Genomic DNA, 21,063 nt, shown 5'->3' on the forward strand with positions numbered 1-21,063 from the left:
AGCTGATTCCTAGGACAAGGCTTAGGGGGAGCAGTCCAGTATGCAGCTGGTCTTTCAGAATCACATTACTGGAGTACAAGAAATATGGGAAGGGAGAAGTTGTGCTTTGTGGTATGAAAGAATGTGCTGTTTTATAGAGACTCACTATTGTATGGATATTGTTTTAAAATAATGTTTGACCTGCTGAGGTCTTAGCTGCTGTAAGTGTACTCAGCTAGCACAGACTTGGCCACTAGCATTAAATTATTTTTCTCCTCTGCCCTCATTTAACTTTAAGCTTGAGTAATGTCAGCTAGGGAACAGACTTAATCCAGCATTTTACAAGAACCACATAAGCATATTCACAGTCACAAATGAAAAGAAAAACTTCTTCACTGAAACTATTATTGAATTGAACTACTGAATTGGTAGTATCTGAAAATAATCCAGGAAAACATACAAAAGAAATATCCTCCATACAACAAGTGGGCTCTCCTTAAGGATGCCCCACTTTTTGAGAACCTCAATTGAAACAGAAGCATAGACATAAAAATGGAAGGTGTGATTGAAGTGCCACTATACACACAGATAATTGTGAAGAAATTAAAGGAGAAAAAAGGTGAATTAACAAAATTATTGAAATGGATGTATTTTTTAGCAATATCTTATACAATTCAAGTGGGCACACTTAGTGCTAAAAGAGTTCCACAAGCTATTTCAAACTGGGCTTTCTACCCATTTGTGTGACTCCTGTAACTGGCGTTCTCTCTGTTTCACAAGATTTAATGCATTTACCTTCCCATCCCTGCTGTGGAATACTGAAGTGTATTCCATAGCCTGCAGACTGGCACTCTGGAGTGCTGCAAGGTTGTTGTCAGCTCTGTGATGTGTCTCTAGCTGGCATTAACATGGGATGAAACACAAAAGGGTGATGCTGCTGCAATGTCAGTGTCTGTCATCAGGTACAAATGGGCCCCTTCACTCTCACTCAGCACTTCTCTTGGTTGATGGATACACTGTTGATTCAGGCCCCTTGATAAAAGCTTCCATTGCCTTTACTTGCACATGCAGGACACTGTGTGTGCATAAGTTGAGGGAGAGACGTGTGACCCTGCAGGGGGTCACCGGTTTTAGTGCTCTATTCCCTTCTGCTTGGTCCCTCTCTAGTACTTGTTTAGCATAAATTTGCTTCCTTGGGACTCATTCTATGTCGCCCCTCTGTACAACTTCCCAGACTTTTACCTTTACAGAAGTCTGATAGCAATGCCTCTTGTTTCATGGCAGGGTAGCCAAGAGTTTCCATTTTTACTGGAGTCCAGTAAGGAACAGAGTTCAGGGTTTGCAGCATTCAGCCTTTTATTGCTCATGGGCATTTTGGACAACACTTCTGTCTTTGGCATGGTGTCTCTGCCATATACATAAAGATGTGCTTTTCTGTAGGGACAGATTCATGTCCAGTGTGTGCTCTTTCTTAAATGCTTTTCCCTGTGTTTTCTGCATTCTTTAATCGCAGAGCTTTTCAGTAGCCAGAACAGTGGCTACCCTGAATGCCTATTTCTTCCATGTTATTAGTCATGTGTTTAATCTCATGAATAAAAATAATCCGAAATATGCAATCAGAAAAGTGAGCCACCTTTTTAATGATTTGCAACGTTGTGCATCCTCCAGACAGTTTCACACCTGTTTGGAGTGTGTGTAATGGGGGGTGACGCTGCTATTTGAGTTGGGAATCTTTTGAATGAAAGTATTTCTTAAACCAGTAACATAAAGAACAGCACAGTTGAAAATTGAGTGACCCACCAGAACTCCAGAATCACAGTGATGAACTCTCTAGTCCTTCAGGACTGCAGACTTTGAGAACAGTGCATTTGTATGAAGAAGCACTTCAGCTTTGATGTTCACAAGAAAATGTCTTTGGACACCAGAACTTTTTGCCAAAAGCCAAAATTCCAGTGGGAATTCTTTGCCTTGTTCTTCTGCAGCACCTTCTTTGCTGGTTGACTGCTGCTTCCCATCCTAATGCTGGATGCAGTGTTTCAGTAGGATGGAGAACCCGGGAAACACTCTGGGATAAACAGGGTTAGGAAGGGTGCAAACCCCCTGACTGACTTCACCCTCACACTCAGGTTATCACTCAGAAGCAGCACCACTGAGCACCAAAGTCGTGCCAGAGGACAGTCACACTCCTAGTTCTGAAAAAATCGTGCACAGTTCTGATCCAAACCTCATGTGTAAGCAAGAGAGGTCCAGAGGGCAAGCAGTTAGATGCACTGTAATAGCAGGGATGAGGATGAAGTGTTAATTGAGAAGGAGTCTGTCTGTAGCTCCTGCATTGGCGATACACCAGGTGAACAGACTGTACCTGTGCATCTCCTACACCAAATCCCATCACTTTTAAGGTTGTCCCTGCAGTGAATGAAAGAGTGGGCAAAGTAGCTCTCTGTAAACATCATCATGTAAGAAGAGAGACCTGCTGGGACCCTGCCCATCCATTTCCTCTCCCTTCCCCTATGTTGTCAGGGCCAAGGCAGGAGAATGGGGCTGACCGTTTGGTCCATGGGTGTAAAATCAACACACACTTTTTGAATGGAAAAATGCAATTCAAAGTATCCACAGAGCCCTTTTTTTTTTTCTGGAAGAAAACAATACCTAGCACCACATAGGTTTGTCCCTGATTATAGAAACAGCTGGAGGGGGGGCTTGCATGGCTTTGAATGGAAAATAATTTTGGTCATAAGTGTTGTAAAGCAAACCCCACCTCAACAGGAAGCTCTCGTGATCTCATGTGTTCCCTATTTGTTTTTCAGACGAAGGAGCCCCACAGCAAAGGAGATTCGCTGTCCAAGCTGGAACCCAGGACCTTCTGGGGTGGTGAGGAGGCAGGTACGGGTAGTGTGTGGCAGGGCAGGCAGCGGGGCTGAGTGGGCAGCACGCTCTCCTTCTGAGGTGCCTTTATTCTGGGCTGAAGTGCTTTGTGTCCAAGCCAAACTTAATTGAAGGATGTTTTTCATGTCAGAATGAGATGTAGGCTCTCACTCACTGAGTGTTTGCTGGGCAAAAACAACAGCAGCAACAACAACAACAACTCACTTGTGTGCAGGATGGCCGGAGTGCACAATGAGCTGCACAAAGGCTCCAGATGAATTATGCCATGACATAATGAGGAGAAACAACAGAATTCTAGCAGATCTGTTTAATAAGCTGTCAGATGTGGTTCAGCATTGACCTGCTGTGTGAGCAGAGCTCTCTTTAGCTACTAGCAAGAGCCCTGTAAATGAATCTGAGGGCAAAAGTGGCCACTCGGTGACCCCTGATCTGTATGAAGGAGAACCAAGGACATGAGTGCTATGCACAAGGGAAACCTCAATAGTTTTGGCATAGATAGAATAAATTGAATATGTTGAGCTCACATGCATTCTTCTTGCTCTGCCTCCTTTCTGTCTTGTGGTTTTGCTTTTTGGGGGGATGTGGTGGGGGGGTGTGCTTTGTTTGTCTTTATTTCTCTTTGCCTAATCATAAGCTTGGATCTATTTACAAATGGGAAGTGTACCAGATTAACTTGGTCTGTTGGTGCTGTGGTTGGATTACATGTCAGAACTGCATTTAAGCCAAGAAAAAAAATATCCCTAAAAATGCTGTGGCAACACAGTGCAAACGTCCCAGTAAACATAAACTGCTCCTAACATGACAGTAGGTGTCAGATCTTGAGGCAGATTTTACTCGGATGTTTGGGGGATTTTCTTTCTGCTCTCTTTCCCTTTTTTGCAAATGTCCCCCTAGGAAAAATCCCAGAAGTCTCTGTCCCTATTAGGAAGAAATCTTTTCTTTCACTTCCTCACTTTGATTTTGAGTGCTTAATGCTCTTGGTTAATTTCCCTGACCGATAACCAGTCTTGGCTTCTACACATAGAGATTAAAACCTGTTTTAGATGATGAACTTTTATTAAACAAGTTTAGAAGTACATTTAATTAACTAAACACTCTATCTCAATTGTGACATCTCACTGTTGTGTGTGAATGTTGCAAGTTACACTGATTTCTAAACAGCGTAATGCTATAATGCATTTTTTTCAAAAATATAGGAGTCCACACATGGTAGCTGGTTTAACTAATTTGAGCTGAAGTGCCCTAGGCCAATGGTTCATTTTACCCCTCTACCAGCTACATGTGCAGTGGGAGGGCTCTCAATGTCTTTTCACTCACTCCTGCCCTCTCTTCTCCATCAAAAGTTATTGTCCTCTTAGTTAGGTCCACAGCTGGCTATACATGAAACCACATCTAAGGAATGACTCAATTAAAAATACAGTATTTAGAGACCACTTCTTGGCAGTGGTGATGAGATGGGGATGCTAGAAGTTCTTTTTCTTATACAGGTTTATTAGGTATCCAGACTAATTTCAGATAAGCAGAAAAAGTGCTCATGGTTTACTAATCTGGGACCTAGTCCCAGAATAGCTGAAGTTTAAAGGCTTGTCTGCCATGACACAACTGCCAATTGTAAAGATTACAATTTCATGCCTGTGGCATTTTTCAGTTTAGTGAAACATCGGCATTTTCTCTACTTTTCCCTCATCTTTTCCAACAAAGCCCTTTTTCCTGACACAAAAGCTAACTTAATTAAAAATGTGATGAAAGTGCTCTAAAGGCACAGCTTGAAATTCAGCTTTGCAACTTACAGAAGAAAATTATTTCATATTTATTTTTCTTTTAATGTATTCATTTATACACCACAACATGGTAGCAGATCAAAGGTCTAATAGAGCTTAATTGCAATTAATATAAATGTCTCTCTATGTGTTATACTGAACTTGCACTAAAAAAGAAATGTAACAGTCTGGATTCAAGACATGTGAAGTCCTTCCAGATTTACCTGCAGGACAACGACTAGCTGATTCTTCAACGACTGGTGTCAGGGAGGAAGCAGAGCTTCCTAGCAACTCAGATGCTGCAATTTGGAAGATCTGCGGTGACTAGCCACTCTAAATTTTTGGTGAAAAATTGGGATCCCAGTACTTGTAGCTCTGAAGAATTTTTCTCAAATAAAAAACAAAACCATAATCTCACTTGACTTCAGACCTCTGCAAAGTAGGGAGTGTTGTCACAGGTTGTGACCTAGGAGAACTCCCGTCTGAGGAGGAAAGGAATTAGTCCCCAGCTGTACCCTTTTCTCTCCCTTGACTATGAAGGAAGGCTAGATGAGCTGGGTTTTCTTACAGATCTTCAGTGGTGAGGAACCCTCGATACCCCTCTGCTTCTTTCTGTCCTCGTTCCAAGCCTTATATTATTGTCCTTAGACCCCATTTTCTTGGACAGCCCATGCAGATATAACATAGAACTAAGCATTTGTATTTTATAGTGCCCTTCTTTTATTTTTTCTTTATTTGCATCTTTTTCTATTGAGTTATAAATCTGGCATCTAACATACCACACAATATGTTGAAGAAGGCCAGCTCCAAATCGGCCAGAACCAGGACCCTGGAGGACTTTCTTCCAGAGTGTAGCATTAGGTGAGATTTCTAGAGGATCTGCTACATTGCTGCAGTTGCAGGGGATGAAAGTGAGGGAGGGTAAGGGGATGAAAAAGAGGCTGCTGGAGAAAATAGCAGAGTAATGAGGAGGCACCACATCCATTGCTCTTCCCAGGTACCAGAAGGATATCCGGATCTGACCTTTTCTCTTGCCCTAACATCTCCTTCACTACCATGTATTTTCCATCGAGTATCCAAACTGCATCTCTATTCTGTTTGAGGTCCCGTTCCACAGCAGGGATCCACATTTTGGCTGGCAAGACCTAATGGCAAGCCCTTTTACCTGGAATATTGCCAGTGACAAGATCTCCAGGCCTTATAGGAGAGTGTCATATTTTTGAAAAGGAGTACAGGGGGCATCATCTATTACCCTTTTGTGCTGTTAAGCGGCTAAGAAATCAATCACACAAAAGCATGAGTTGTTGCAAGATTAATAGGGAAAAGGTCTAGGAAAATGTGGTATAGAAGAGAAGCTGAGTATCATGAGTCTCCTGGTTGTTAATTTGTATTGCCTGGCTCCTTCCCAAGGAGAACTATTGTTATGTATGTTATAGACATTGAAATAAACTAAATATAAAGACCATACTGAATGAAGCCCACACAGAAAAGGTTGCTATGATTTTCTGTATTTTTTGGTGTTGCTTGTAAAAGTGACCTTGAAAGAGGGCATGTGTGTATGTTGCTCCCTTACAAAGAAAAAAGACAATTTTTCTTCTTTTGTAATGATAGCCCCAGGTCTCTCTGCATCATATTTTTCTGCAATATATTTGGCAAGAGAAATCTGTGTGACTGCACTTCATAAAGGGTGAGGTTTGTCCAGGAAAGGGGGAACCTTAACCAAGGTAGGGTATGATATAGCAGCACGTTGGAATTCATCAGTCCTTACCATCACACAGCACAAATGGATCCCGTAACAGAAGAGCCTGACTGATGAGACATTTAATTCTTTTCACACCAATGCGAATACTCTGAGACAAATGTGTTTCAGAAGAGAGAAGGGCTAACTAAGGCTTGCTACGCACTACTTTCTAATTACCTTTCAAGGTCCTAGGCAAAGAGGAGGCTGCCTCCAAACTGATTGCCTCAGGAATGAGATGAAAGCTTCTTCAAGGAAACCTATTGCTTCTCCAGCTCCTACACAGGACATGGAAGGTTTCTGTTCACGTGAGAAGAAACTATGTTTTAAACTTTTTCATGTTAAATGTAGCAATGACTGATGTCCATGGCTGCATGAAAACCTGAAAAACCTTCCCACTGCTCAGGAATCACTGGACTAAAGGGTGTGATCTCAGTCACCAGTATGAAGAAGGATTAATTTTAAATTTTGTCAACAGTCATAATGCTTTTTGATACCCTCTATAATCTCAAGGAGATACTTGTCACTGTACATCTCAAGAGGCAATTTGTGAATCAGTTCAGCAGTGAGGGATATTAATTCAAAACCTTTTATTATAATCAGACTTTAATATGTTGGAGCAAAATTGCTTAGTTTACCTGAGATATGCTATCATTTTCATTTAGCCTATCACATCATTCAAACAGCATTGTCTGGAGATAGTTACTGAAGAAGACAAGCTCTTGTCAGCCTAAAACATAGCAGCATAAAGTCATTTACTGAAAATTAAAACAGATGGAAAATTGTTTTTGCTTTTAATATAACTGCATAAAAACAAAGATTGCAAGTATGTTAAAAGTAATTGTAGGAAATGCAAGATTGTTGCTTACAACCTTTGTCCTAAACAAAGTATTTCAACCACCCTAGTAAAAATAAGTGTATTCATTCATATCAAGGATTTGAAAATGGTAAAAGAAATACCTCTCCACAAAAAGCATCAGCTGCCTGTAGGCAGCCCTAGGAAAAAAAATTGACCAAAGATTTCATTAGAATAACTCAGAGAAAAGTCATAAATATTAAACCAACAAATAAAGCACTTTCATTCTATAAGCACATGTATACATCACCACATGGATGTGAATCATCCCAGTAAAACTAAGAATGCTATTTGTCTACATAAAAATAAAAACCAGTTTCTGCATTGGTTTGTAGAACTGAGAGTATACATTCTAATACAGGATGATTTACCATGCCCTGGGTTCTGTATATATCCTTTAAGCTCAGGATCAGCCTGGCTGGGACATAGAGATACTTCTCCATCCACACAAACTTTTTTCTCCTAGGTCTGTTGTCACATGACAGATGTATCAGAATTCCAACACAGTTTTAACCACAGAAAGTACATGTTCTGCCCTCCTGGGCATATGTTTGCCAGGCTGTCAGCATTGTGCTCTACCTGCACATCTTCTGGGTATTTTTTTCCTAATGACCAAGTTGAACATTTTGCTGCCGTTGCCCCCTCTTGCACCTTCTGTCACCACTGGGAAGAGTTTGGCTCTGGTGTCATTTTAGCTCTTCATCATGAAGTCATAGGCTGCTGTTCAACTGTCTTTAACCTCCTCTTTATCAGATTACACAACCCCAGCTCTTCAGCCTCTCCTCAGTGGTCCTAGTTGATCAACCCCTGATCAACCTGGTAGCCTTCCACTGTGGCTCTCTCCAATTTAACATCCTTCTTGAAATGGGTGGCCAAAACTGTCTGGTTTTCCATATCCTATTTGAGTTCACCCTATGAAATAAAAACATGAGGAAGTGGTCTCTTTTACTTGAAATGATTTTGAAGATGACTTTGAACTCGTGATGTTCCACTGAAAGTGACTGCAGCTGATGATGCTGCTTTCAGAGTGCTGGCTTCAACTTGAAGCAGTGAGGAAGCAAGAAAGGCCCGAGAGGGAAATGAGAGTGAAATGAAGGAGCAGATTAAGGGAAAAAGATCACTCCAAGGAGTAATGGCAAGGTTGGAAAGAAGACAGAGGAAAAAAAACAAGGCTGAAAAAGTTGACATGACAAAGACCAAGGGAGCAGTGCAGGAAATTACATCCTGACACTTTTGTTGCATTGTGATCCAGGACAAATGTAGACTAATATGATTTACTTAGCAAATGGGTATTGGTCAAGTTTGACATCATTTAAGCTAAGAAGTTTCATTCTCCAGAGAGGGGAAAGCCAATGGCAAAAAGAGTCCTCCAAATAATTGCTTCGCTCTACATCTCACTGAGCATGTTGCTCAGGAGCTTTATCCTGACTGCCCTTGAAATACATTTTTCGTTTATTTCAGTCCCTTTATAACTCTGCAGGAGAATTACATTCCTGTCTTGAAGTGGAAGGTCCAAAATATCCTGTGAGGGATTTCATCTCCGCTTTCTCTGCTGCTCACTTGCACCAGCATACCCAAGCTTGCCCCTCTGCCTCCCAGCTGACTGAGGAATGGCTGAATAAGGAGAATCAAATCTGGAATTCAAGTTGGTCTTCCAGGAAATGCTATTTGAAGCCTTTCAAACAGTGAAGAAATTGTCCATACAAGGATTTCCTCTAAAAATGACTTCATTGTGTTGAGGGCAGTATACTACCCTCCCCACAACTCTGCAAAGATCTGACTAACAGCAACTTGCTCAAGAGAAAATGAATAAGCAGAATTTCACTTTACACGAGAAAAATTGCCATATTTTTTGGATTCAGGTTCTGGAAAAAAAATAATCACGTGACAAAACCAAAGGAGAGAACAGCCCTGACATCACAAGTGTTGGTAGTGTACTCCAGACCAGACAATGTTTATGGAAAGACGAGGGCTAAACTTCTCTCCTGTCAAATCTGTGCATGGTAAAGAAGTGCCTTGGCAGGCAGGATCAGAAAGGGCTTTCACTGAGTTTGCACCTTGCTGCCTTGTATATTTCTCTGGAGTTTTTGTAGCATAGATGAGACTGTATCCCAGAGGTTTTGGAGGTAAAAGAGAACCAATTCCTCTCAAAAAATACAGCCTGGAAAATAGCTTTCTCTTTTTATAGAAGTCAGAGCATTGTTTGTGATACTTGCAGCCCAAAATGGCTTCACAGCACTCGGCTGTTTCTGCGGGATGTTGTGTTGTGTGCAACCTGCCTTCAGCTGTTGTTTCATGTTGCTATGTGCTCAGGCTGACAGCTGGTGTGTTTCACTCCAAATTAGTGGTTGCCTTTTGCTCTGGAGTGAAGTAATACCTACACACAGGGCCAGATTCCAGTTCTCTATGGAAATGTCCCCAAAACAAGTGAAAATACTACCAAAACAGATGCTTTGTACCCATTTCCTGATCAGTCACACGATACTTCCTCTTTCTATATGGAGTTCCCCACACACTCCCACACCAGTTCCCATTTTTTTTCTTTCCTAGCAATCTAAACATTTCGTGTTGTGAAAAGAATTCAGCATCTCAGCAGCTCTACATTTCTTGTAAGCCAGCCCCACAGAAATGTCAGGATGCTGAGCCATGCTTGTGGATGATGGCATACAGCCTGGAAGTCTGTTTTAGTTCCCTTGGAGCCAATTCAGAGTGAAATGTGATTTTGAAATCTATTTTAAGATCTTCTGTGAAAATGACGGTGAATGACGAAAGAGGACTTTTTTTACAAGTCAATAGCTGTAATATATTGATGAAATAGTTTTTAACCAGTTTAGCTTACTTAAATTCCTTTAAGAGCATTTGAATTGCCTCTTTGGTCCAAGCAAACGTTCACTTGGCTCAGGATCTCATCTCCAGTAATGGTCCATGTCAGATACCATGCAGAGGTGTTTCTCAATCTGTGACAGTACTGGAATTCCATTAAACATCAGATGGTGACCTGAAAAACAGCTGCAATTTTTTTCTAAGTAAACAGTCAAGCAAAGGAAACACAGAAGTAAAAGCAATAATATTCTCAAAACATGATTGAGAAAGGTGAGTGAACACTCAAAGCTTAGCTTCATTATAGGGTATTTTTGTAAATTTAAACCTTATAGCTGTGCTGCACAAGGTCCACTGATAGTTTTCCAAAAACCTAAGTAATCCCTGAATTAACAGAATCTGAGAGACATAGCTAAAGGCACAAGGTACTGACAAATGTTCAGAGAATTTTGTGTCCTATCCTGAGAGCCACAAATAGGCTTATACAACAAAGTGGGACCTGATGTATCAGGCTCCTAATATTCTTCAATATTGAAAAACACCACATCTGAAAATAAAAATGTGTATAAAGAAAAAACTCTCATTATATTAATGAAATAATGTTGGTTCTCACAATTTCTAACCTCATAATAGCCTTCCCCCCCACTTCAAGAACAAAACGCATTTTCCTATTAGAGCTGTCCTTAACAAATGTGTTCACTAGTTCATTAGTCACTACTGTACCTATAAGCATGATCCAGTGAGTACAAATGCATTAATAGAAGTAATTTTATTTTATTTTATTCCATGACTCAACTCACACAGCCAAAGTGACTTGGAAGTTTAATAGTTGCGGCTGCAGTATCTAAAGACAAATATACTTGACATAATCAAGGTGAATGTTCTGGGGCTTGAGTGATTACAGATCCAGTGAAACTGGATGAAATAGTTGTAAGTTCTGTGTATGCTGTTCAACATAGAAAAGTTAAACAAGATAGGATAAATATGTATTAAATGAAAAACACAATCACAACAATAAAATATATCTATACATAATACTAAATATGAGAAAAATGTGGTCTGTAAAAAATACTTCAAAATGTTATCTCCAGACAAAGCTGAGCATACTTTACTATTATATACTATCCATTTTGAAGCAGATATAGTGAAGTCAAAATAGGATTAGGCAGATACAGAGTTACTATGCAGCTGAATCTGGCATATGCACCTCATTGCGTATGTCATACTTTCATATCTCAAACACTGGCACAAACAGATTTTCTTCCTTTTTGAGAAATTCCCTTCTTTTCTCTGCTCATTATCTTTCTATAAAAAGCACTAAGATCTCAAAATACTGGAACAAGTCAAAAACAGTGTGCTACTTGCAAACTTCTTGAAACTTGGGAGAACACGTGTAGTGGTTTGAACCAGGTTTCCCCCTGAAGCTGAAAGTGGTAACCCCCGAGGGGGTGGTGACCCTTGGGGCTTGACCCAATCAGTGCTCCTGCAAAATATAAACATATCTCTGGAGACCGGAAAAGAAGCAGTGGTACTTGTTGTTAGAAGAAGAGGTGGCCATGTTGTGGTGAGCCACGAGGAGAAGGGGCTCCGGCCCCTTGGGGGCCTCTGCTCCTCCCTCAGCCCCCGGTTGGGGGGCTGCAGGGACTCGGAGCTGAGCTGAGTGTCTGTGGCTGAGAAGCTGGGGGAGTTTCTCCCCTGTAGGAGCAGTGGGAGACGCTGGGAGCAGCAGCGGAGACAGTAGTGTCCGAAGAACAGTGGCAAAGAGCCAACTGATAAAGACCAGAAAAGCAGCAGATGCCGGTATGCAGCTATGGAAGACACAGAGATGTCTGAGGAGAAGGAAGAAGCAGCAGCAGGAAGAGAACCGAGCCAGCAGCAGGAACAGAGTTTCGTGGGGTAAGAACTGGACAAACCAAAACCCCCGAACTCGCTAGAGACCCCTCCGAGAAAGAGGAGGGGGTGGTGGACTGAGAGGAGTCCTAAAGTGCAGTATGCACTACAGAGAGGAGCTGAGAAGCTCCGGCCTCCTGAGAGATAAGGCAGGACGGCCAAGGAATGTGTGTGGAGGGGGTGACCTTGGGCTTCCCCCCCCTCCTTGCTGCAGCTTCAGAGAAGCTGGCAGCCATCTTTGAGTCAGAGCACAGAAGCTCTGTGAAGGGGCTTGATTTCCCCTGAGGATACCAGACCGTCACGAAGACCCCGGTGCTTCGTGATATGACCGTGGTGATGCGACCTTGTCTGGGGTTACGTAGTCCACGGAAAGACCCCCGTTTTGAGGACGGAGGGCCGAGGGGCTTGGAGACCCCCTCGTGTGTGCTGGCAGAGAGCCAGCAACTACTACTGCTGCCTGGAAGAGAAGAAGAGAACCTGCTGCCTAGAGAGAGACCTGCTGCTCAGAGACTGGAAGGGGTCTTTTCTTCTTCTTCTCTCCTGGACTTTTATTTGGAGGGAGAAGAGATTTGGCCCATTGTAAATATTATTGTCATGGTAGAGATAGATATAGAGTTAAGATTGTATGCAATGTATTATAGTATAAGTATTTATTTGTATAGTCTTGTAATATATTCCTTTCCCCCCATATTGAGTCTCGTGTTTTTGTCTGGAAAACCCATCTCACATGGGGTTGAGATGTGGGTGGGGGGCTAGGAATCAGAATTGGATTTTGGGCCTTTTCAAACCATGACAACATGGCATTTGATTTTGATTCATAGTACAATAGCTGTGATTTGACCTGTGATTTGATAGTTGTTTTGAATCAGTTAGTCTGGGTAAGTCAGCAAACGAGCAAAACTGCTGTCAAGTTTTGCTTCGTAGGAGGTGGACTACATGTCCAATGAGTTGAGCATGGGATTGAAAGTCACAAGCTTTACAAATGTTTATTCTATTTCAGGCTCATCATATGACAATGACCCAAGTCATCCAACTTCCCCATCTCTTCATTCTATAAAATGTCACTGTTAATGTTTGCCTGTGTGAGGCTTTAAAGAGCTCTGGATAAAAAACAAGCATAAGTGAAAATCATTACTAAGTGAAAATAATGAATAATAGCACTAGTAACAGAGTTCCCTGTAACTGCAGAGAAGTCTATGGTCCTATGCTTTGCAAGTGACTAAAGCTGCCATTGGCAGCTAAATTATGCTTAGTCTTTCTGCATTTAAACTATACATTTTCCCTCAGTGGCTCATCTGTCCACACGAGCAGTACAACACTGAAGGCCAAAAGTCTTGTTTTTGATTCCCTATCTCACGGGAAAGTACTTTGCTTAATCTCTTTATGCTTCAGTTTCTTCACCTGTCACTTTATCTATGTTTCTAAAGAGCACCATTGTCAACAAAATACAAGCTACTTGGTAATGTTTCCTATATGGCAGCAGGCTGAGGCACATTTGCAACACATCAGAGTTTCAGGAGTTAATTTTTCTGATGTCCTATTAAAAATGCGTTGAGGCAGTTGATTCTCTTTCTCGTGTCCTTGCTTTTAAAAAAAAAAAGAAAATTTTACAGCATTATTAAGTCTGTCTTGTATGAAGGATCAATATATGATATTCAGCTAGGCAGAGAGGTGTTGTGTTGATCTCACTGAAGGTATAGAAATTAGCCTCACACTGAGAATTATGTACCAGTCACACTGCATTCACCAGTAACCTATTATACTAGACCTGCTTTACCCCATTTCTGCATGCAAGTATTCTCTGAAAAAAATACTCTATTACAAGGTTCTGATGGGAGCATCACAGTAGTATAAGCAACCACTTGGAGCATGGCACACTTCCAAATCTGTATTCTTCTTGTCTTCAGGAGTTTAAAATAAGAATGCAGTCAATGGATGTAATCAATGGCACTGTGCTTACAGTTTGCCTTTCAAACTGACTAAGCAGGTTGGGATACGCATCTGCCTCCAGCTTCAGCTGTGCCAGCTGAAGAGGCTGTGCCCAGGTGCTCATCACCTGGCTGACTAATGCAAGTCAGTGGGAGCTCCCACATGGACATCTGCCAGCTGATCCAGTGGTTGGTAACACCCACCATGTGGGTGCTGATGAGTAGATGCAGATGCATTGGGGCAAGGAAGCTCTTGCTGAAGGTTGGAAAGGTCACATACCCGCAGCCTGTGGTCCACTGCACGACTATGCACGGGTGGGTGTCTATGCTTGTCAAACCTCCCAAATATAATCCTTGAATTGGATGAAAATGTGGAGGTATTTAAACTTGAGTTAAGAGGAAGAGACAAGAAGCCTCAGAGGTAAAGTTGTTGGACCTGATATACATAGCAGCAAATACACAGACAGCCAGGTTAGATGTTCCAGCCACTTCTTTTGGCCCTGAAGTCTAGTAAACCTATGGACAAAACACTTGAGCTTGGCTGCCTGAAGATAAGCTTTTCTTTGTGGAATCACAGAAAACATTAACAAAAAAGTAAAGGCAGCTTCTGGCAAAGTAAATAAAATGCATATCAAAGGTTTCCAATTCACTCTAGGGCTTAAGGTGTTAAAAAAATTTGGACTAACTGGAATACTACAAAGAGATTGACAGTGCTGTGAATGACTGAGCAGGTTCAAAAATGGCATCTGGAAGTGAAAAACAGAAATTAGTGCTGGAGATGTTTGTGGTTTTTTCTTTCTGGGTCTGCCTGTTAAACAGCTATGGGACTCCTTTGTCTTCCAGTAATATTCTTTGTGGTGATCATGTGCTGTGGGAAAAGCACTTTCCTGGCATTTCCAACATGCTGGATGGTGGCAGGTGATGCTACAAGTTGCCTGTTCAATGTGGATATGGTTATACTTCCTTCCTTTCTCCCCAAATTTGGATTCTGATCCTTTCTTGAATAACAGCCTTTTAGGTGTCAGTGTTCAAAGTCCGTCATTTTTCACTGTAATGGATAGCTCCTGATGGGAAGAGAACCAGGGCTATAGTAATATCGGATATCTCGGCAGCATTCCTCCAAGGTACTGCAAATGCCTGCACCACCTGCTCTGGCTCTTGACAACCCAAATTTTCTGTTCACAACACATGCAATTACACAAATAAGGTTGGCTGATATGGAATATATATTGCTGTACACAATCTTAATCCAGATACTAGAATAATAGAAAGTCAACTTTGCATTTAATTTTTGGTTCTGCCACAGACTTCCCTCAGATGAGACATACTGTCTATGCTGTGGTTTAATTCCCACTTTTGTAAAATAGAACTAATAGTTTCACATCTGTCTGAGATGATATCAGGCACAGTGCAAGGCAAGATAATGTCAATTAATTTCAAGAAAACTGGTATGGCTTGTATATCCAGTGTAATATACAACCACGCAGGGCTGCTAGCTGGAAGACAAGATGTATATAATCCATCCTTGAGGAGAACCATGGTGTGTTATACCAATGTTACAAGTATTCTTCCAGGTCCATAAGGAGACTGGACGAAGTTAGGTCAGAAATCTCTGACCATATGTATGGTTTTTAAATTTGCCACAGGACTTTTTTCTCTATATGTAAATATATATAAATCTGGAACTAAATGACCAGCTCTCAAGTTATGTTGACAATATGATCCTCTAAAGCAATTCTATATATTTTACACGTGAAGCTCCAGAAAAAAAGAAAAAAAAAATCACCTGCAATTCAGAAAAGCTTCTACCTATCTCTGGGTTTCAGGACCAAATTCCTTCAACTAAACATTAGACACTGCCTAATAATTCAGGCCACAGATGGACTTCAGGGCACTTATTTGTTTCTTCTGACCAAGGAGGGTACCTTTGGTAGCTATATGTCTAACTTAAGTACCAAAATGTAATGAGGGTAAATATATTATGAATGGACCAGTTACCTAGGGCAAAATTAACAATTCTTTCCTTGCCATCTAGCTTAGACTAATTAATCTACCCTCAGAAATACTGTAATAACCCTACTTTTATCTGAGTCCTGCAATGGACCCAGATAAACATAGCAAATATCTCCTAAAATTATAAATCACTAGACACAAATCACTATAGATAAAGCCCTGTCTAGCATGCATGTTTTACATCCTTCTGCCCAAGAAGCCTTTTAACACTTCCTGAAAGAAAATCTCCTACAAATAATAAGGAATATAGAAGCAGTCAACATAATGGCAAGAGATATGGTGGTATCACCAAGAGGAAAAGCATTAACACCTGGCAGTGTGATTCTCCCTTTAGCAGGTCTCTGTCTTTAAATCTCCAAGAATCCAAGTTTTTGTTTTGAGTTAGCAGCCAGCTGAACATTTCTCTAGCAAAAATTCCTCTCTGACAAATTTGCTCACTGTTTACATCATTTGATGCCTTATCTCCAAGGTTGCTGGAGGACTTACAGGCTTAAAGAGATCTTTCTTTTAAGATAATGAACTACAATGATGATGATGATGATGATGATGATGATGATGATGATGATGATGATGATGATGGGGGTTTTGTATATGCATAAAAGACATTGAGACATCATGGTAGCAAACACCTAGTAGAACACTAGATGAAGAGATAAGGGAAAAAGAGATAAAAGAGACGACCCCCATAGCTAGGTTAGTTCAGCTAATATTTGTGTTTCAGCACATATATTCATTCAAGATGTGCAGGGAAACTTGTTCAGATTACATCCTTGATAGAAGATGCCTAAATGCATTTCTGCTATTATGCTTCAAAATCTAAAATTTTGAAAGAAAAAATCTGAGTACAAGAGTTAGCAGACCGAACTTACAGCATCACTAAAAATCTTCATTTTTCTCATGTATCCTTTTTTTATCATTTTTCTATCAGATGTTTTCACTTTTTTTTCCATACTAGCACTATTCAGTTCTGATAAGACCAATCTCTGTGCAGTCACAGTAAATTATTTTAAGTTCATAACAATAATAATGAATTCAAGTATCTGTCATTCAACATCATTTTATGAGAACTCTAAGCTGGAGAGGTTATGCAATATTTCAAGGACTTTTATGAGCCTTGGGGTGGCACACTCAGGGGAAGGCATACAAATATGCTTTTTCTTCAGTCACCTCACTCTAGCTGCTATGGGCCAAAATACCTGCAACATTTGTTCATATAGTCACAATGACAACAACTCTGTTAGAGTCAAATCCAGTGTTGGAAAAAAAGTGGAGGTCAGGGCATTGCTTATCAGCTATTCTAACTAGAGGTCAGTTCATATAAAGGATGCTGTAATTTTCCACTGCTTTCTACAAGGATGGGAATTACTTTTTTCTCAGCACAGCCCTGCATCACTCTGTGATCCTGCGAGCGTAATCCCTTGGCACTAAAGCCTCTTAATGACAATGCAGTAAACCTGCTCCGTAAGCATCAGAAAAGGAAAATAAAAGATGTTTCAAATTTGTATTTGGCAAAATATGACACTGAAATCAATTAGATGTTTCCAGATCAATAAGGGCTTCAGTCAATAAACCTCCTGTCAACACAATGTCTAGCAGACCTGTTGACAGCATTCGAAAGCTGATTTAAAAAGCTCTGTTGGGATTGTTATTAAAGCTGCTATTCAGTTCCTTATGTTTGCTGCTACTCGTAGACATCATTTGTGGGGGTAGCCTGAAGGTCTTGACTGAAAGTTTTGGCTGTTGCACATGAAACTTAATTACAAGGTCAGAGACTTGTTTGTTGGGGATTTACAGGAGGAAAATAAAAGCTTTTGAGATTTCGCTTCAGAAGACAGATGCTGTTAGGAGTGCCATCATCTTCTGTATTTGGGGGCTATGTCATTCCTACAGTCCAAAGCTGGAATTCCATCTTCCTTTAATTAGGCCAAAGCCAAATGCTGATGAAAATATTTGCAGAATTTGGAAAAATTTCCTTCCAGAGTCAGCCAAGTAATTTTAGGAACTTGTTGCATCTTGATTCAGCAAGATAAGTAAGCAGGAATTCATTCATTCAGCACTGAATTCATTGCCAAACTGAAGTTCAGAAGGTACCAGAGAATTAATTTTCTGAAGGATTGAGGCACTGAATTCCATATTAGACAATGAGGACCAGGACAGAGTCAGAAAAGAACTCAGAGATTCCAGTTACCATGTGGGCTGCTGAAGTCTCTGACCTTCTTGAAGGGCAAGAGGGAGAAGTTTCTGTGTGTCCCATAAATTAAACACTGCCAGGCAGAACTAACATCTGTCTGTCCACCATGGATGAAGAAGCCCTCCAAACAGCAAGGCTTTTCTAGGGAGATGAATTTACATAGTCAAGCTACTGCTGAATGTGCTTTGAACTGCACTGAGCAATACCGTGGCTTTACATTAGGCATGTCCAAAATGTCTGTGTCAGCAGGCCCCTGGGGTAACCCATACCAGTAAGCCAGTATGTTGTGCCTGCTCTGCCCCATGCCTAGGTCACCCACTGTTCCAGCAGACTCTGTGTCTTTCTGCATCTCTCACAGCCTGGCAGCGGGGCCCTGTTTTGGATGCTGATACGGTGAAGAGCTTGATGAGCATCTGTTTACTCAGTGCTACTTTTACATGGAATACAGTTACTTGGTAGAGTCAAAATATATTAGGTTATATTTATATTAAATTTATATTAGGTTACAAATCAATTCCGTTCTCTTCCTTCTTGACAGTAATCAGCAGTTCCTCGGGTTTTCTGAGTTGGTTAAACACTGTGACTAATAAAGCACTATCATGCCACTCCAAAGTGCAACATAAGACTGTCAGAATGCTAGTATGGGCCCAAGGTCTATGCAGGTCAGTCTGGGTTACTGGGTTAGCTGGTCAGTGCACTACCTAACACTGCACCACTATGGAAAAGGGAAAGAACAGTGATATGATCCAACCCAGCTGTGGCTCACAGGAGTTTGTGGTCCAGGAACATTCCAGGTCAGACATGCTGCCTTTGTAGTCAAATCCTGGGTGTTTTTTTCCTATTGATTTGTCCATCCATTCTTGAACCCATCCATATTTTGGAGTGCACACATCCTGGGGCAAAGAGTTCTCTAAACTTTTAATATTCCATCTGTGGAGTCTCATGTTCCTTTTTTCATTTTCAGTGTCCACCTTTTACTTTTTATTTACTTTCCTTTGAGAAACTATAAATTTAGAAGTTCAGGACAGTTTGTCATTTTTTTAGTCTGCGGTAGAAAAGTAACGTAAGTGTGAAACATCACCATAATTCTTTGATTGTTCTCCTGTATTTACTTTTTAGTGGTAGAGTCCTAACCCACTGACTACACAAATTCTTAACGCAATGTATTGGGAAATTCACAATGTCTGATGCTTTTCTATAAGACTTGGCTTTGGAGTAAGAGAATCGTTGAATCATAGAATCAACCGGCTTGGAAAAGACCTCCAAGTTCATGAAGTCCAACCCTTGATCCAACACCGCCGTGGTTACTAGATCATGGCATTAAGTGCCACATCCAGTCTCAGCTACCTTTTCCTCGCTTGCGTTCTCTCGCTCGTTTCTACTGTTAAGGAGTTCGCCGCTATCGCTGTAGGGAAAAGTTTTAAAACGCAACCTTAGGACACTCAGGCTCTTAAGCCCAAGCCCGGGCTTTTGAGAACCCCGCTCATGACCCTAAAACGCTGCGTGAATTGTAACTAACAAAATAATAATATTCCGCCCTTTGGGAGGCATTCCTCCCTTCCACATTAAGAACGTCACTGCTGCGAGGCACCTCCGGCGCGGTGAGGGAGCGAGGGTCCTGAGCCGGCAGGTGTGTGCAGGGCGGAGGGACACGGGGTCCCCGCGGCGGGGCGCGGCCGGGGGCGGCGGCGCCGGGCCGGGCAGTGTCGGGCGGCGGGGGAGCGATGCTGCGCGGGTGGGGGGGCGCCGCCGGGGCGCTGCCGCCGGAAGGCGCTGGGTGCCAGGTCGGAGCGGGGCGCCGGTCCCGCCCCGGCGCTATCCGGCCGGCAGCCACAGCCCCGCGCCCCCCGCCGGCAGCGGCAGCCCCCGCCTCGGCTCTCTCTGCCGGTCCTGGCGCGGAGCCCCGGCGGCGGGCGGTGCGGGACCCGCGCCCTGGGTACGCGGCTGCTCGCACCGCGCCTGGGGAGCGCAGGCAGCGCCTGCCTCGGTGGGGCAGGGCCGGCCGCTGCCGGCAGGTCAGGGAGGGCCGGAGCGGCCTCCCCGCCCCTCCCCGCCCGTGCCTGTGAGTGTGTGTGCGCGCTGATTACAGTAATTTTGAAGGTGATGTTGCAACGGGGCAGAGTGTGCGGGGCGGCCCGTGCTGAACTTTATAACTCTCCCGCATGTCAGCCGCCCTCGATATTGCGTCCATAAAGGGGTCAGTGGGAGCGCCGGCCGGCTTCGCCGTTCTCGCCGCCTCCCTCCTGCCTGCAGGCTGCCTGGCCAGGAAGGGAAGTTATTCGGGATTGCAGCAGCGGCCGGGAACGGGAGCGCAGCCACAGCCGCCGCGCCGCCGCGCCGCGCCTGGGGTCCCGGCAGACAGCGAGATGAGGGGCAAGGAGGAGAAGTCGTCGCTGAAAGGTGGGTTCACCGCTCTGCCCTGGCAGGAAGACTGTTCTCTGCGGGGAAAATAACCCGTCCAGCAGCGGGGTCCCCACGCAGCGGTGCACCGGGGTATACAGCCGGCTGCGTGCAGGGTGCAGCCGAGGCAGCGAATGACACGAACAGAGGCCAGGTGACTTGGAGAGAGCAGCGGAACTCTTGCAAAAAGACTGACGCGAAGCGGGGCGAGTGCGGTGGTGTAGCCGTCTGGAGCGGGGGCGCTTGGGGGCAGCGTGGGGGGCCGCAGCTGAGCGGGGAGGAGGGCAGTGGGTATCAGCCCCTGGCAAGTTGAGCAGAAAAACGGGTGGGTTTTACCGGAGCCTGCCCTGGGGCTGGGAGCCGCTCGCCTCTGCGCTCAGCTGACAGGAGTGTGCCGGGGGCCAGCGTCGTAGAGTCAGGAGGGGGATGCCAGGGGGGCAGCGGGCAGGGGAGGGCAACTCTCCAAACTGCGGATGAATTTTAACAGCAGCGCTCTGAAAGCGCCTAAGGGGCAGAGGAAACTGGCTGTGTCTATTCCAATTTATGAAGCATTTTTGGCGGGTTGTTTATTTTATTGTGGGATATTTCATTTTTTTTTTGTT

At 43.0% G+C, this 21,063-nt stretch overlaps 1 protein-coding gene across 2 annotated transcripts in view; it reads left to right on the plus strand.

The window, feature by feature from the left end:
* Nucleotides 1-21,063, plus strand: part of SGK1 (serum/glucocorticoid regulated kinase 1) — a 69,230-nt gene that overhangs the window by 40,707 nt on the left and 7,460 nt on the right. The window contains exon 3 of one of the 2 annotated variants that reach the window (XM_027690601.1): nt 2,787-2,862. In XM_027690601.1, the coding sequence (XP_027546402.1) occupies nt 2,787-2,862 (76 nt within the window). Of the gene's footprint in view, nt 1-2,786; nt 2,863-20,128; nt 20,462-21,063 lie in introns of those variants that run through there. The other variant, XM_027690610.1, reaches the window with a different exon arrangement.

This window comes from Neopelma chrysocephalum, unplaced genomic scaffold, assembly GCF_003984885.1.
Source record: "Neopelma chrysocephalum unplaced genomic scaffold, ASM398488v2 Primary Assembly neopelma1_23, whole genome shotgun sequence".
NCBI lineage: Eukaryota > Metazoa > Chordata > Aves > Passeriformes > Pipridae > Neopelma > Neopelma chrysocephalum.